This window comes from Lipophrys pholis (assembly GCF_963383615.2).
Source record: "Lipophrys pholis genome assembly, chromosome: 20".
NCBI lineage: Eukaryota > Metazoa > Chordata > Actinopteri > Blenniiformes > Blenniidae > Lipophrys > Lipophrys pholis.
This window is the reverse complement of record NC_137648.1, coordinates 16,122,032-16,133,119: the sequence shown is the minus strand read 5'-3', so window position 1 is coordinate 16,133,119 and position 11,088 is coordinate 16,122,032. Positions and strand designations below refer to the sequence as shown.

At 41.3% G+C, this 11,088-nt stretch overlaps 1 protein-coding gene across 1 annotated transcript; it reads left to right on the top strand.

The window, feature by feature from the left end:
• The first annotated feature begins 1,632 nt into the window (after positions 1-1,632).
• LOC308125310 (crystallin J1B-like) lies at positions 1,633-8,555 on the top strand. Its single transcript, XM_080488960.1, has 10 exons — positions 1,633-1,847; positions 2,248-2,314; positions 3,362-3,541; positions 4,700-4,798; positions 5,275-5,367; positions 5,455-5,611; positions 5,694-5,809; positions 6,608-6,685; positions 7,060-7,199; positions 8,248-8,555. Exons 2-10 carry the CDS (start codon positions 2,248-2,250, stop codon positions 8,344-8,346), a joined length of 1,029 nt encoding a protein of 342 aa, XP_080345086.1. The 5' UTR covers positions 1,633-1,847; the 3' UTR covers positions 8,347-8,555.
• The last annotated feature ends 2,533 nt before the right edge of the window (positions 8,556-11,088 follow it).

The window sequence follows — 11,088 nt, the reverse complement described above, 5'->3', positions numbered from 1 at the left end:
CTGCCCTTTCATCCCCTCTTTGAAGGGCACGTTATCGTTCTGCCAGAGAAAGCAATTCATGTCCGTTTTTTTCTGCAGATTTGCTTTGTGAAGATTTATCTTGCAGCTGTACCTCTGACGTAATGTATTCACATAAATGTAAATGTTTTAAAGCATTCGAAGAGAACCTCACTTGAACTTTTTCCTAAGTATTACCCACTGCACGCCTGAGCAAATTTCAGTGCAAATCGACTCAGTTACAATTCTGGGTTACAATAGGTTTTAGTACAAATACGGTTCATACCTCTGGAATGACATCTGTGAACATAAGCCCAGGGCTGTAGCAGCTTTGGCTTATTGTTTTCCAACTGCTATTGATTGTCCGACCCTGCCCAAAGCACTCTATTTTGCTGTTTTAGGGGGCCAGAAGAGAAATCAATGGCCTGCGATACTCATGAGAGGCCGGGGATAAGTGGCGACCGGCCAGGTCTTGCAGGGTTTCATCAGAGCTGCAGAGGTGGAGGGGATCAGCTGGGAGCCGTCAGGGTGGAGGCAGTGGAGTGGAAGACTCACACAGAAAGAGAGGATGATGAATCAGAAGGACAACAACATTCTATGAAAGCCATTTCAGCGTATAGTAACTTGCCCTCTGGTGTTGAAGGAGTTTGTTCAGTGCAAATGAACCTGATAAAGAAGTGTTTAAACTATTGAGGAGTTTAATGTCTTCAATATGAAGTAGATTTTTGAAAATAAATTGTCCATTTGTGTTCTCTATTGGCACAACAAGCCCTGTGGTAGTCACGTCTCTTGACATTTTGGAGGCTGGTCATTAAAGCACGACCCGGCAGTTTATTTGGGAAATTGTAATGGAAACTGTCATTACATACAGAATCAGCTCGGTAAAATACAAAAGGAGCATGAAAGGTGCAATCAAAAATGACAAGACTTGGTGATTGGGCAGGTGAACACCGACCCAGCATGTCACGCATGACCAACTTTCATCTGAGCCAGCAGAGATCACATTTATACATGATGGAGGAGAAAACTGCAGGCATAGCAAGAGGTAGCAAACACAAAAAAAGTAAATAAATAAAAAAGAAATGAATAGAAACATCTACCTATATATTGCTTTTGAAGGAACGGCTAAGCATGTATTTTAATGAATCGGTGCTTTGCACAGAATACAATGACATGTTGTTGCATGTGGCGTAAGTTGAGTAATCTTAAAGTATTATTTCAAGTAGAATGTGTGATTTAAAAATCTAGTCACCCTATGCTACTTTTCACAGATAATTTTCATTGCTGCATGCTCATCCCTGCCCCCAGTGGCCAAATGAGGAACAGGCCTTTCTTTTTGGCAAAATTCCTTTTCATGTTTTCTTGACTGGTCTCTCTGGTGTGTTGGTACTGGGAACCCATCAGCCCTGTGTTTTAATACCCTGGACTAGATTAAAAACGTCGCCACAACAAGACTTGACTTGATCGGGATCTTGAAAATACAATGTCATGACATGAAAGGACATATTGATGTGCCAGACAGAACCTTTTGACATAAACCTGCTCAAAACCAGATGGTTCAGAAAGGCTCATGTGTCATGGCCTGACTGCAGAGTCCCGACACTGATAAGGGTCAAATTAGGTGCAAATACCAGCAGACTCAGTCAGCTTTCCATCAGTCTCAACAAAACAAATGGTTTCTTTAGACATCTTTCATAAGGGTTTATCTGAAATTACGGAACACTTGCTCCCTGTGTTGTGATTGGTTCCTTCTTATCATGAAGATCGTGGTGCCTCCCTTTCACCAGAAAACAGCCACTGATACAACGCTTCAAGTTGCACGCTAAAAAAAGTGAAGACGCATCCTGAAGGTAAGGAGGAACAATCCTTTGATTATCAATAACAAAAATATATGATACATCATATCGGTTAAAAAGTTTTCTAGAACTTTATATATGGAAAAAAAAATAGTTTTTTCTTTGCATATAAAAGATTTAATGTGTCAGAGTAACTTTCATCTTTTCGTGTTGTACAAAGTTCTAAAGTAGCTTTTCACGTGAAAACAAATATGAGGAAACTATGCAGATACAGTTACATCACAAATTCAAGCTCAAACATCACAGTCTATACCAAACTGCTTCCAACATCAACACCAACAGAAAGCTGCATTTCTATTTCTTTGATTGGGACTGCAGGCACGGAATGTTTTTGATATAATAAGAAACTCGCACACTATTTCCTGTTTGCACTGTGTGTCTGTGATGAAAACAGATGGCCCTGACTGTGGAGGACAGAGCCATCGGGGCCATTATTGGGGCAGCGGTGGCAGATGCAGCGGGTAAGATAAACCGTGTGTGATACAGATGCTGCAAGTGATAACAAGGGACAGTTTCCCACCAACTCTTTTCAACGTTCCCTACATTTTCCGTGAGGGATTAAAAAAAAGGATCTCCCCTTCAGGACTGGACAAAACACATCAGATGCATTTATTTTACAATTCAAGCAAACTGTCATCATCATTAAGAGTTTCTCCTTTAACAAGTAACTCTGAACTCACATGCTGCGTATGATTTACATCATCAAACTTATCAATTTTGGCAGAATTTAAACCATCAATTTAATTTGTCTTTGTTACATTTACATTGCATACGTTTTATTTTTCAAAATAAATACGATTTCGATCTATAATTCATATAAAGTTTTACAAAGAAAGGTGCCTGCTTGGAAAATATCAAAAAACTCTCATGTTTTTTTGTTGTTTTTTAGAAATCATATAATGTATACATGCAAGTTTTATAGTTTGTTTTTTTACTGCACTTGTGATATAAAAGTCTTTATGAAGCGTTTTTGGAGTTGTTTGCAATTCAAATTGTAAGAGATGCCTTTGTTGACTTTGTTTCTTATCATCTTTATCAGTTACCCATGAGAAACATCTGCACTTACAGATAAAGCAGAGGGGCGGTGCCTTCAATTCTGTAACAAAGCATGTTATGAAAAACACAAACAACTTTTTGGAATTTCTTTTCTGGGGGGGTACAAATTATATAATTTTCAATTCCAATTCATTGGGTTTGGAAATGTATGTCCTAATGGTTTTTTATTCAAATGTACTCAATAACAAGTGGTAGTAATTAGAATATATTTTTACATTCAATTTAACTGTATAAAATCTCTAGATTAAAAAGAATAACATTAAGAAAAAAAAATCTACACAATTCCCAAATGAAGTTAATTGGTCTTTGAACAAAACTACTTATTGGGTTTCAACATACAATAAAAGGTTTGAATTTTAAATCACATTCGGGGTTAAAAAAAATATTTTTTTAATTAAGTCTCCTTAAAGTACCCAAAATAATAAACATTATGTTGTTCCTCTTCCGTGCAGCCCAGCCCATGCACTGGATCTACAACCCTGACAAGCTGAAAGAAGTCCTCTCTGATCTGGAGCCCTCTCCTGAGTTTCGGCCTCAGTCAGCAAATCCTTTCTACCGCCGGACAACAGGCGAGCAGTCCTGCTACGGAGATCAGGCGTACGTCCTGCTGGAGTCCCTCAGTCAGTGTGGAGGTAGGACAAAAGCAGTGAAAGCTTGTCAGTCTGCATTTAGGCAAAAGTAACATTATAACAAGCTGAATGAATCGAGAAGGACACACAAGGGGTTTTCCATATTCCCTGTTGAGCTGTGTCCTGCCTTATGAATTAAATAAATCCTTTCCAAGATGTCCATTTATTGTGTTCAGTCTGTCTAATAGTCACAAATTGTTAGTGTCAAGTTAATCCCACGTCAGTCTGGTCAGAAGATTTACCTTCCTGCAGTATTTCTTCAGAAATCTTGCAGTTTGACGATTTTGTGTTTTATGTAGAAACATTCATTTCAGAGCTTGCCAACATATTGCAGGACCACCAATCGACAAGCTCTTGGGATCTTATTTGCCAATTTACTTCCAGATAAATATGCATTTTCAAATATGACATAACTACTCAAAATGTAGGATTTATCTTCTTGTCCTTCTTTGTTTTTCTTGTCTTCTTTTGTAATTTAAACATGTAACAACTGCTCAGCAGCAAGAAGCCCTCAATAAACAGCCATTAGCACGTCACCATGGCAACATTTTTATAGGAGAAAATGGTTTTAAATAGGGAGCTGTTATCTGTATTTTCTGTCACATGATGTTTCATAATACGTGCCAGAAAAGTTGGGGACATTAACATAATATCAAGGTCATTTCCCAAAAGCTTTTATAGGCTTCAACAAAAAAAGCAACTATCTGAAACATAATTCATTGAGGGGCTTGTACTTGCGCTGGTTTGAGGTTTGATAATTACAGTATATCAATAAGTTCTGGCTCTCTGCAGGCTTTTGGAAGTTTCCCATAAATCAGCAAAAAGACATGCATTTAAAGGGGGGACTTAAGAGAAATATCATTTACAGGCAGAAGGTATTTCGATTTTTCTTTTTTTAACCTGTGAATCATGCTGAATTACAGAGTTCTCGGATAAAATATAGAACTATGATCGCATTAAAATTGTGTCTGTTGGATAATGACAATCACATGTGCGATCATTCCTTCTACTTTTGACAGTCAGTGTTATATTTTCCCTTCGCTTGTTCATGTAAACTCAGAAACCTTGTATGCGGTGAACGTATTCTTTAACCTTCAGCAAAAGATTAAAAAGAAGAAGACGAGTATGTTACATGATCATGCTGTCGTCACGTTTCCTCAGATGTTAATGTGGAAGATTTGACAAAGCGCATCTACAAGTTCTTTGGCCCGGGAACGGTGTACGATCTGCCTCTCAACGACCCGTACAGGAAGAAAGGAGGTAAGCACCGTCACCAAACGTCACGTCAACATTATGATTTCCATACGTGTTAATGATCTGCTAACAGGCCTCAAAGGATGTGAGAGCCTCTGTTACTGTCTGATAACGCTGTGCGATGTGCGTTTCTGCCCATTGGGAGTTCACTTTCCGTGAAAATGCGCCACACAGAACTTCCCTGTTCTGGGTTAGTGTCCAGGGCTTTGAATATATGCTGCCTTTTACGGCCAGGATGTCATATAAACACAGTGCTGCAGTAAATCATCACATCACCACAGGGCACCTCTGGGTACACTAAAGTGCAGATGGCTTCATGTCGATCTTTATGTTGTCGAGACTAAACAGAGAAAAGACGTCCGCGTACACTAAACCTTGATTTGCAGGAGAGAGTCCGACCAAATGTTTCTTCTCTTTTGTTTATCTTCGTCTCAATGATATTCATGTGCACCTGTTAAACAGCTGTCTGTTGTATTTGCCAGGTCCCAAGGCTGTTCTCCCCATCGACGGCCCATGGAGGAACGGGTGCCTGAAGGCTTTCTTTAGAAATGTCGATGCCGGCAAAGAAGAATCTGGTAACAATCCCTCGTAGCAAAAAGTACAAAGGCTTCTGAAAGCATGACGCTCAGGGTATAAACTCTGTGTGTTTGTGTGTCTTTAAGGCTGTGACGTGGACTGTCAGATGGACGGGGTCACTAAGCTCGCGCCAGTGGTGGCCATGTACGCCGGGCGACCGGAGATGCTGGAGAAAGTGGAGAAAGCCATGAGGGTCATCCAGAACAATGACATGTGTGTGGCTGTGACTCTGGCAGCGGCAAGGTGAGGAGACCGTTCTCTGCACCAGGTTTTAGGACAGAGGAATCATTTCTGAAGCCCTGTCTGTCTTTGTCCGTTACGTCAGGATCCTGGAGCATTTCATTCTGAATGGTCCAGATCCCAACGCTCTGGACGCAGTTCTGGCTCAGATGAATGACCCCAACAGACAGAATCCTCAGGAGCTGGACAGGGCTGTCATTGGTATGAAGCTTTTATCATTTTTTTTAATCAAGCTGACTTGTTTGTTTTGGAATAAACTTTTCTGGAAATTATCCCATTGAACTTCCTTATTCATTCAAAAACATGCATGATATGAGTTTTTGGGATATTTCACTGTATTTTGCATCAGAATGTTTCATTAGAATTCGCTTTCTGTTGAGATTGTAGTGATTCATGGGTTTTCCAAAAATATAGCCATTTCCATCACATATACTCTGTGCCAAAACAAAGAAAAACTTTGAAGTTTAAAAATAAAAGGTTTTTATGACACTATTTCACAAGCTCGGCCCACTCAAGATGAGAGTTGCTGTATGTGGCCCCTGAAATAAAATGTGTTTTATCCAAATAACAAGAAAGAACTGAAAAGTGAGGTGATGATGCAAATCACTGCACCCCGATCCCTGTCCCCAAATCACATCAGAATGCATTTGTTCTGTTTTTGTATGGCAGGACTATGGACTACGTCTATGTTTTTGCAGGTTTGGTTGACGTTTTATGCTTTCAGAGCAAATGTTATTCAAAAGAGGAGACACTTTCATGCATCATAGTTTGAGTGTGCAGTACGGAGCAGAAACCTCGATCCGTCCTTTCATCAGGCACAGCAAGGGATAGTCAAAGCACAACCCAGAAACTCACAGGTCTTATGGGAGATGTGGTCAACGGTGTCTTCAAATGAATTACTTACTTCATGAACACGCACGATCTATCAAGTTTGCTAAGTCAACCTGCAGTTCGAGCGAAAGCAGGCCAACTAAACCGTTTCCTCTGTTTCTGCCTCAGCACATCTCCACCAGGTGAAGGACAACCTCGCCAAGTCGTCCCAACAGCTCGTACCGGCTGTGTTCACAAACACATGAGGTAGGCCAGGCGTAGCAGCAGGAGTCAGGTCTGCAGACTTGGCGTTGCCCGCATACTCTTCCTGTCAGTGTATCCGTTGGTGCGTCCTCCAGCCTTTGATCTCCTGGCTAATGGTCTCTCCCTCCGAGTTGCTTTTCATTTTTCCCATCCCGCTGAGTTCAGTGTCTCAGGTTTTACAAGCCCAAAAGGTCAAGATAGCTAACGTTTATGTGGCGAGTCTGTTTTTCAGATCTGCTCAGGTGCCTCCTACATGAGCAAATTGATGATAAAGTGAAGAAAATTACAGTGTTTTATATGGAAAAGATAATATGCACGGGGATATGATTCCATGTACATTACTGCTCTCCTCATACTGAATCTGGGCTTGTGTCCAGCTTTGCCCGGTGCGTTCCAGGGAGCGCTACACGGCGTCCTGACACTGAACCAGCTGGATGAAGCTGTCAGGGACACCATGCGCCGCGGGGGATGCACCGCCAGCCGATCCTCCTTCATTGGAGCCTGCTTTGGGGCGCAGGTACTGTAGGAATGGAGCCATCAGCCACATAGGCCAACCAATTACCACTGATCCATCTCAGTAGGGCTGCAAAAAATGTTTTTTTTTTTAAAAAGTCCCTGATTGTTTGCAAGAATAATTTGCAGCTTGTTCACATAAAATTGCACAAATATATATGTTTGGACAGTCTTTCAGAATTATGCGCATCATTAATCACAGTCTAAATGTTGGGGGGTATTATGGCTTTCTTGGCTTGCTACAAGCACCATCTGACCACAAATGTATCTGTGATGAAAGCAGGAAAATACATTAACTTTGCCTCGTACGTCCGACACCACATGAATATGAAAACACTCCAGATGCACGACTGCTAATAGTTGTTCAAGATCACGGCCACAACCTGAACGCTCACAGCAGAAAATGTAGAGATTTGCTTAACATTGGCTTAGTTTGTAGTTTCTCAGTCTGTCTATATACCAATGTGTGTTTATAAATACAGTATACAACTAAAGGTCTAAAATGTATAAGTGGAAATATCCTTGGTCTGATCTGATTGGCCAACGTGTGTGCCCTTCCACGCCTCATTGGTCCATAGTGATGCAAATCATTGAGTGCAGTTGAAACCTCTCATCATAAACAGGAAATAAAGAACGACTTATAGAACTGTGTTTTTCACTGTAAAATAAAAAAAATAAAGAACTGAAAGGTTATATACTGTGATAAATGACAATGCTCATATAATCTTGTTTTGCACCATGTAAACTGTTTAGAATTCTGCCGAATAGCTTACATCGAACAATGAAAAAGCAGATGTTAAAGAGAACAATACAGCCAGGGGGGACATGTCCAGCCTCTCATTAATGTTAACCGTGGAAAATAAAGGTGAGATGCACCTTCTTAACTCAGCCATCCAAAGAAAGACAAAGAAACTAACTAACTAACACTAACTGAGCCATTGAAACTTTTCTTGTTTCAATAGCAAACATATACATCAGCGGGAGTTTTCTCTCTTCCTTTGTCATTCTGTGGCAGTAAACTCCTGCTTGTCTTTTCTGATGTGCTTTTTTAGAGTGGTGTCCAGGGCATCCCGGAGTCCTGGAGGAAGAGGACGCTCAGATACCCTCTGCTTCTGGAGCTCGCCCAAAACATGGTCAAGAAACAGCAGTAATTAGCTCAGCTTCCCACGTGTTTAGAAAGTGTTGTATCTTAAAGGTATGTCAACAACTCTCTGAGGTTCTAGATTGACTTTGACGGAGGAATTAATGACAGTTGCATTCGAAGGCCTCGTGCTGAGTGAAACTCGAGTCCACTTCGCTCCGTTCAAAGCCTCTGGCTGTAAGGAAGTTTGTCCAAATAAAAACACTTCTATGTCACCGACATGTCTGAATTGTTATTGTCTTTTGTTGTGAAGGGGACTGCGGGGGTTTTATAATCCGAGGAAACAGAAAGTGGGTTTTCCGATGTCGAGTTTCAGCCGGGTTTCACTCTTCTCATTCCGTGGAGAACTGTCTGTTTTGGGTGAAGTGAAACAGCAGATTCGCACAGATTTACTACTGGAACAACCAGAGTCTGAAATCTATTCCTCCCTCCGAGGAGCTGTTCTGCCTTCCTAAAAGTGCTGACTTCCATATCCACGTTTTAAAGCGCCCGCCCCAACAGCCCTGAAAGTTAGCCAAGCATGAAGCACCGCCGCAGCCTTAATATCTTCGACACAGTGCGGCTGTAAGAAAAATGCAGGGAGTAGGCTACCGTTTGAGTCTTTGAGTTTACTTCACTGCTTATATTTGCCTGTTGAATGATCTGTACAAAGAGCCTTATTTAGAATTGAAAACATGTCATGGTTAACCAGATGTAGCAAGTAACAGAATACTTGACTCCCCACAGTAGAACACACATTTCTACTTTCCCCTCATTACATTCATTCCTCATTGCTCATCACTTGTCTAAAGCTCTTTGGATTATGATTCAGAGTTACTATGAGAATCCAAGCAGCTGACTGCAACAGTTGTTGACTTAAAAAGTAATCAACTTGTATTTACAACAATTGATAGTGTTTCATATAATAAATATTATACCATGTAATGCTGCAGCCAGCTTGCAGACCACAAGAAATGAGAACGACTGTGGAGGCGGCTCCGAAAGTTAAACGTTTATTAAATGTTTAGACCATATATAGTGCGGTGGGGCGTGGAAGTCAGCTTTAGTGGCGTGTGAAGGTGCGCGGACGTGTCGGAGGATGTGAGGCGCATGATGTCAGTGCAAAACAGAAGACCGGGGCGTGAAAACGGAAAGCAGCACGGCTCGAGGAGGGGGCTGACAGGAGTGTGGCCGCAAGCGACCACGTCTACAACAACTGCTATTGGTATCGCCAACTCCGTCCAACTGAGGCCCTACAAGACGCAGAGCACACACATACATTACAAACGGCAACTGTCTTTTCATTGAGAAAAGAATTAAGGTCAACAACTGACCTCACATAAATGTTTTTGGACTGTGGGAGGAAACTGGAGGACCCAGAGAAATCTTACGAATGCACAGGGAGAACATGCAACACAAAAAGGCCCCTGTCGGTATTTTAACCCGGACCTTCTCACTGTGAGGCAAGAGCACTGACCACTGCACCACAACATACATTAATAGTGTTTTTAATTGAATACATTTCAAACCTGTACTTTTACACAAGTAAAGACGCTGGATCTTTATTTAGACTTTGTCCTGTGTGTAATATAATAAACACAGTTTCGGCTTTGCAGCCTTGATTCTACACAGTAAAAACTGTTTGCATGAGGGAATCTGTGAGCCGCTGCTTAGGTGAGTGGAAAGGTTGCGGGCTGGGGGTGAGTTGGAAGCCTGCAGCGGGGAAGTCATTTGATTTCGCTCCCCGCTTGACTTCCTCCCACACAGCAGGTAGCGGGCTCGCTCTGGCATAATTAGAACCAGACCTGAGGATTGTTTGTGTTTTTTCAAAAGCTGCCAAACTCTACTCCCAGAAGACGACTGTACAGAAAGACGAGAGGGTTCAAAAGACATGGCGGATGAGTTACTGGAGGAACATCTAAGCATGTAAATCTTTCACAAGCACCACTTATATGAGTGATTTATCAAATGACCCAAGGAATCTCTCACTGGCTCCCGAAGATGTTTTATGTGTTCCGCTGCAGATTTGAGCTTTACTTTAACTTAAAGATGGGTGCTGCAAATAAATTCAAAGACAGAATTTATGAGCACAGAGTAAATGATAATAAAGTGTTGGAAATACTAGACCAGAGCATTGCACGACAAAACAAGACCAACATATTGAAAATGTGGTCACGAGGCCAAGCTTGACTTCTGTAACACTACTAAAAAGTTGTCCATGTATTTATAAAGTTATGATTCAGTCTTATCAAGGCTAGTATGACACGCTGACCTGAATGGTCACTCGTGAAGCATAAACGCTCCAAGACGAGTTAGCGAGGCGAGAAATGATGCCTGACTACAGACCCTGCTGCTGTAATCACTGACAGACATCTGACCACTCAGCGTTCAGAGCAGACACATAGAGGGGAAGAAAGGAAGACAAGAAGAGTGTTGGAATCCGCATCAAACTAAACATGTGAACGATTGTTTATGTTCATCTCTTCATCTGCTATTGATGTTCACCAACAGCTTATAAAGTTCTTAGTAGTGTTGCCTGTTTGTGCTCCAGAAGACCTTTGTCAATATTACATAAAGGAATCGACGGTAAAGGGTGTCAGAGGCGTGAAGTACAGGCAGCTTGGGTGTAGATCCAGGGCAGATAATAATTGAAATTCTCTCTGTCCTTTTACAGGGTCAAAATGTGAGAGTTAAAAATAACATCTATTGAATTTGCATTTTATACTGTTTGGTTCATTTTGTGTCAAGTGTGATGACAGATAACTTTTTACTT